At 51.7% G+C, this 6,376-nt stretch overlaps 1 protein-coding gene across 1 annotated transcript in view; it reads left to right on the top strand.

The window, feature by feature from the left end:
- The window catches only part of FHAD1 (forkhead associated phosphopeptide binding domain 1), an 18,172-nt gene that overhangs the window by 3,886 nt on the left and 7,910 nt on the right, over positions 1–6,376 (top strand). The window contains exons 4-14 of the mRNA XM_017735080.1: positions 58–282; positions 608–731; positions 1,114–1,244; positions 2,690–2,755; positions 3,165–3,257; positions 3,667–3,774; positions 4,184–4,267; positions 4,614–4,766; positions 5,106–5,301; positions 5,629–5,699; positions 5,985–6,122. Coding sequence (XP_017590569.1) covers positions 58–282; positions 608–731; positions 1,114–1,244; positions 2,690–2,755; positions 3,165–3,257; positions 3,667–3,774; positions 4,184–4,267; positions 4,614–4,766; positions 5,106–5,301; positions 5,629–5,699; positions 5,985–6,122 — 1,389 coding nt within the window. The remainder of the gene's footprint in view (positions 1–57; positions 283–607; positions 732–1,113; positions 1,245–2,689; positions 2,756–3,164; positions 3,258–3,666; positions 3,775–4,183; positions 4,268–4,613; positions 4,767–5,105; positions 5,302–5,628; positions 5,700–5,984; positions 6,123–6,376) is intronic.

Below are 6,376 nucleotides of genomic sequence, written 5' to 3'. Positions count from 1 at the left end.
GGGGGTGGGGAGTCTCTGTGTCTGCAGACTGGCAGTGGCACCTGAATCTGCCCACAGGGTGAGAAGCTGCTGGAGAAGGAAATGGGTCACCTCTCTGGTTTGGAAACAGAGTCAAAGGGAAAAAATGTGGTGATAAGAGACCTGCAGGAGGAGATCGCAGCCATGGCAAAGAAACTGGCCCAGGCAGCAGTGAGGAATGAGGTTGAGCTGACCCAGAAGCTGCTCACCTTCAACCAAGAGCTGGGAGCCCAAACTGAGGAGATCAAAGCCCTGAGGGAACAGGTACTAGAGGCTTCAATAGGCACTGAGCATGGAAAACACCTCTCTGGTACAGGTGTGTTTGTAGAGTGACACCCAGGTTTGGGCAGGGGGCATTTGTGTGTCTGCAATCAAGGGAAATGAGGGAGGGAGGTTTTTTCCTTCCCACCCTCCCTCCCTCCCTCCTTTCTTTCCTTCCTTCCTTCCTTCCTTCCTTTTAAGGCGGTATTTGAAGATGCTAAAGAGCAATCCCACCAAACCAGAAGCGCCAGATGTCCCTCTCTGAAGGGGCTGTAGCAGAGTCAGTGAATGATCTGGTCAGGAACACAGGTGAATCTGTGTTTTGCAGATCAATGACCTGCAGAGAGGCTCAAGCCAGGTTTTCAGCCATTCCCTCCGTGAAAGAGACCTGGAGATCGGGAAGCTGCAGAGAGAAAGTGAGAAGTTGAAGAGGAACCAGGCTTTGACTGCAGGTATTGTGTCCCTGGAGCTCTGGGTCAGGGCATGAAGCAGTTTGGGACTGGCTCTGGATAAGGAGCAAGCACTGGCCAAACTGTACAGGTAACGAATTACTCCCAGTGGCTTGTAGAAATCATCAAATCCCAGAATGGTTTGGGTGGGAAGGGACCCTAAAGACCACCTCATTCCACCCCCTGCTCTGGGCAGGGACACCTTCCACTATCCCAGGCTGCTCCAAGCCCCAGCCTGGCCTTGGTCACTTCCAGGGATCCGGGGGCAGCCACAGCTGCTCTGGGCACCCTGTGCCAGGGCCTGCCCACCCTCACAGGGAAGAATCCCAATATCCCATCTAAATGTCACATCTGGGTGACCTCTGACCAGAGTTGTTTTCCTCAGGTCTGGTGAGCAGCTTGCAAAGGGAACTCCTGCAAAAGGACCAGAAAACCCAGCAGCTCCAGCAAGAGATTGAAAAACTGAAGAAGGAAAACCGAGAAAAGGACAATCAGCTGGCCGTGGTTTCAGCCAAGGTTGGCAGCACTAACAAGGGGCTCCGTAGTTTATGGTCTGACATGGGGATTAAGGTGGGACAGCAGGTGAGAAGGGTTGTGCTTCCCTCTGGTGGGGATGGTAGCAGTTGTATGGCTGGGGTATAGTGGTGATGGTCCCATGGCCATGGCTGGGTGTGCCACGATGCCTACGGATCCTTCCCCAGCTGGATCTCCCTCCTTGCTCTGCATCAGGTCCCACGTGCCCTGGATTCCTGTGAGCGCAGTAGTTGTTTGTACACACAAAATATTCCTGCCAAGATCCTCCCGAGGAGCTGTGGAAACCCTGTCACCCCTGTGCCGTGGGGCTCCCTGTGGCCCGGCCTGGATTTTTCCTTAAGGAAAGTGGCTTGTGCAGCAGCTTGTTCCTCTGCATGTGCAGCTCCTCCTCAACGGGCAGAGCTGCGCCGGCAGCATGATAAGGGCAGAGGCTCTGTTGGCTGCAGTGTGCCAGGAGAGCACAGGGACTGACAGGGAATCCTAGAATCGATGAGGTTGGAAACTGAATTACCAAAATATGGGTATGGATCTAATATTGACACCCAAATGAGACGGACGAAGACTCCCTAACAGTTTAGAGTTAGAAAGTGTATGTTTATTCCAGCGCCAGGCAGCTGCGCAGGATAATTCCCTGATACACAGTGCAAACGTACAAGCTAATACAGAGTCTGTTTATCTACAAGAGTTCTGAATATTCAAAATACAGATGCTTATGTATAACATTAACACCTCCCATTCTCCGCTTCACATGGAAATGAGCTTAAATGTCATTAAGCATGTGTAGTGTGTGCTCTGAATTGAGTCGGTGGTCTCAAAGATGAAGTAAAAGTAGTCTTCCTCGATTTGACCTTTCTGCCTTCCTGGGTTTTGACAATACAGATTACTTTTGGTGACCTTCCAGTTCCTCTTTGCGTGACTGTTGAATAGATTCTCAGATGGGGAGAAAATTGACAATTGTTTACGTTCCCTAAATCTATTTATCAATGTTTCTGTTTCTCATTCTAAGCACAACTAAACCAACATAAAAGTGACAGGTAATCAGTTATTTAGTAATCAGTTACTCACATCTTGAAAACTCATTTCAGGTCCAGCTCTTCTTAACTAACTATTAACCTTTAATTGATTCTAACCAGGCCTAAACTCTATTCTATTTTAACTAAATTCAGCGCAGCTAACCTTCTAACTAAATCTTTGTGTTTCTTTGAAAATTCTGTGTTTCAAAATGACCTCTAAGATCACTGAGTCCAACCATTACCCCAGCACTGCCAAGGCCACCACTAAACCATGTCCCCAAGTGTCTTTTAAATCCCTGCAGGGATGGTGACTCAACCACTGCCCTGGGCAGCCTGTGCCAGTGTCCCATTCGAAGCAGGAGCAATGCCTGCACTGCCCTGATGGTTATTTTCCTTGGTTGCCATTCCTTCTAGTGCTCAAGAATTAAAGAAGAAACAAAGCGCGAACTCGGAGAGCAGGAACTAATCTCCTGCAGAAAGGTGAGTCGGAAGTCATTTGGGGTAAGCAGTTGGCTGCAGGAGTGCATCAGTGAGGGAACAATTAACTGGGCATTGTAAGGGAGTTGTTTGGAATTCAGCTCCTGTCCTGAAAGGCACATAATGGGCATAAGGTCCTGGGGAAGTGTAAACTCTGTTGGATTTGTAATGCTGAGTTACAGTGTGAAGGGGAGGGCGGGGGAGAGGGGGCTTGGGGGGGTTGTGATCAGAAATCAGATTGGAATTCCACTTGTAAGCTGATATAACCACAGTAAACATAGGCTAGAAGAGAATTCCAGGGTAAACAAAGTGAGTTAGATGGGGAGAAAATCTTGCTTATCGGTGGAGGTGATCCAGAGGGGCAATGCCCAGCTGCCCTGGTGAGACCCCCGCCCTCCCCGGGCTCTTGCAGCGCATCGAGGAGCTGGAGCGGGACCTGGAGGGGCTGCAGGGGGAGATCCGGAAGCATGAGAGTGTCCAAAAGCAACTGGCTGAGAAAGCCAAGGTACGCAGCTGGCTGCACGGGACACACAGAGGGGGCAGGTCCCATCATCCCAGAGGGGTGGGGCGAGGACCAGCAATCCCTGGGAGCTCAGGCTGGATGGGCAGGACGTCCAGCTGTCCTGAGCTCTGCCGTGGACCCTGAGGGAAGAAGGAAAATAACTCAGATAGCAGAGTGCCCTGTGTGGGTGTTGGGTGAGGAAGTCAAGGATGGTCAATATCCCAGGGACCAAACCCAGGCAAAATGCCGGGAGGGGTCGATGCTGCAACCCCACTCCCTGCTACAGGATTGCTGCCTGCCTCCTGGTACTCCAAAGCTGGAGCTGTCTGATGGGAACAGTGGATAGTTAGGGTTGAAATGCCCGTGGTAGGGTTTTGAATGTCACTCTGAGATGCCAAAGCTCTCGTTGCAGGCAGAGGAGGAGCTGAAGGCAGCCTGGTCCCAGCAGGCGGGGCAGCTGCGGGAGATGGGGCGCAGGGAGCGCCTGCTGCGATCTGACCTGCAGCGAGCCGGGGAGCAGGTAGGGAATGGCAGGGATGGGAACATCACCACTGGGGCCATGGGCAGCACAGGGATGCGGCTTCCCACGGGGAAGGACGTGCTGTGGAAATGGAAACCCAGAGTCCTAAGCACCATACCCTAGCACGGGACTTACCTTGTCATTGGGTGAAGTATAAAAGGCTTATCCACAGGATTTGTGTGGGCAGCATGGACAACGGAGCAGTTTAATAGGATACAGAAAAGGAATCTGTGATCTTAGTTACGCTGTCTGGGAACCACACAAACCCTCCTCAGTGCCTGCATAATGCTGCCCTGGGCAGGGACAGCCCTTGCAGATAACATCGTGCTAGATATTGATCATCAGTGATCAGCAGAGCAGCTATCAATGATCGGTGATGTTTGTTTCCATGTGCTGATCCCTGCTGCAGCTGGAGTCCTTCAAGACCCGAGTGATGCAAGTCTGTTCTCCATCAGCAGCAGGCAGCACAGGGGAATCTGTGACAGAGCAGCAGGTGAGTTTGGGCATCGGTTCACAGAGATGTTCGATGCCTCCAACACCCAGAGTGGCTCAAGGCGGCCGCGGCAGAGTGGCCGTGGGACGTGCTCCATGTGCAATGAGGCCAGAGCATCCAAGCTTCTTCAGAGGAGGAGTTGTGCTGTGGCTGTCCCAGGTTAAGGACGTGAAGGGAACACAGTCCTTTTTGTCTCCCAAAGCTTGGAGGGAGTCAGTCAGACACGCCCAGGAGCCTGATGTGACTGCCAGTGTGCAGCAAGTCTCAGTTGTTGCTCTCTGAGACCATCCTCAGCTGGAAAACAGGATGAGCCTTATCCTCATCTTTCTTCACCCACTTTTTCCAGGTGATAGAGAAGGTCAGGCAGATCTCTGATGAGAACCAGCAAAGTCATGAGAGAGAGAAGAGTCTGCAGAAGGAATTAAGCTCCAGGCTCGCACAGGAGAAGGAGGTGTTTGCAAACATCGAGGTGTTCAAGAACTCCCTGCAGAAGCTCCAGGTCAGCCTTTTAAATACTGAGGACCAAGTGGTAGCTGGGAGATTGTGGCACAGGGTGTTTTGTTGGCCTGAGGATAGGTCAGAGTAAAGATACAATCCTGAAGCAAGGCATCATCCCAAAGTGTTCATGTAGTTGTTCCCAGGAGTTTGTCAGATTCTCCATAAAGTCCATCCCATTCCAGCCCCTGCCATGGGCAGGGACACCTTCCACTGGACCAGGTTGCTCCAAGCCCTGTCCAACCTGGCCTGAGATGTTCAGAGATGTTGTGTCATTTGCCAGTCCCTGAAGGCCACTGGCAGTGGAGACTGGCTTGTTCCCCTCTGGTTCCATTTGTTCCAGGCTTGCCTGAGGAGCCCCTGCAGCAGCGCCAGCCTGCGAGGGGAGCTGGGGCAGCTGGAGGTGTTGTGCCTGGATCCCTCTGTCTCAGCCATCAGGGCAGCAGTGGTGGACATGGCACGTGGTCCCCTGTCCTGGCTGGAGGGTGTGGAGCAGCTCCTGGACAGCGCAGGGATGGACCTGAGCACCTCTGGCAAAGGTCTGTGTCCTGCTGGGCATCCCTGCTGGGAATGTGGGATGTCCTAGCAAGCCAGCCGTAGAGGAGAAAGTCCAGCATGAGCCACTCCTTGGGGAGAAAACCACAGAATCATGGAAATTTTTAGGCTGGAAAATACCTCCAAGGTCACTGAGTCCAGCCATTAAGCCAGCACTGTTCCCACATGCCACAGCCTCACACTTTTTGAACACTTCAGGGCTGGTGGCCTGTTCCAGTGCCTGACCATCCTTTTCATGAAGAAGGTTTCCCTGATATCCATAATATGGTGTGTGAGCACCCCACAGAACGAGGCTCCGTTCACTTTTGCAGGGCTGTTGGCTGCTCTCGGGAGCTTGTCAGAAAAGAGTCAGGAGATGGCACAGAGGAATCAGATGTTGCAGGTACAGAAATATTTATGCACATAAACCAGGTGGATTTGGAATCTTTCTCTGGGTAGATATGATGGCAGTCCCAAGCAAGCCAGTGTGGCACCTGGACTGGGGATGTGCAGTAGCTGAGATCCCTGAACCTACAGAGCCCACTGTTGGTGTGTCCATATCCATAATGCAGAAAGGATGGAGAGGAGATCTCTTTTGTGATTTTTTTGTGAGTGAATGTACACAGGAGGTTTATTTCTTGCCCTGCTGCTAACACACTTCCTTTAATACCTCGGTGTCTCCCTGTAGGAGCAATTAGAGAAGCTCCAGGAGCTGCAGGCAGAGCTGCTGCAGGAGCACACGAAGGAGCTGGAAGCAAAACATGAGCAAGATTTACAGATAAAAATCCAGCAAATTATCCTGGAAAAGGACAAGGAGAGCAAAGAGGTACAGTGCCATGGTTGGTGTTTCAGAAAAGGAACGTTATGCAGGAAAGATGGGTGTCTGTAGGAATGCTGGCTAGCAAGAGGAGGAACCTCTAGCTCCGAACTGAGTGCAGTCCCAAGGGCCCAATAGGATCCCAGGTGGACATTGGATATCCTCCAATATGGATCCAGGTGATGTAAACTCCCAAAAGTATCCATGGTGGAACTGGGAAGCACCTGCAGGTGGCATCAGGATGCACGGCTGCCAGTCAGTCA

This window comes from Corvus brachyrhynchos, unplaced genomic scaffold, assembly GCF_000691975.1.
Source record: "Corvus brachyrhynchos isolate BGI_N302 unplaced genomic scaffold, ASM69197v1 scaffold525, whole genome shotgun sequence".
Taxonomy (NCBI): domain Eukaryota; kingdom Metazoa; phylum Chordata; class Aves; order Passeriformes; family Corvidae; genus Corvus; species Corvus brachyrhynchos.
Note: the sequence above shows the minus strand (reverse complement) of the source record. Positions and strands in the feature narration are given on the sequence as shown.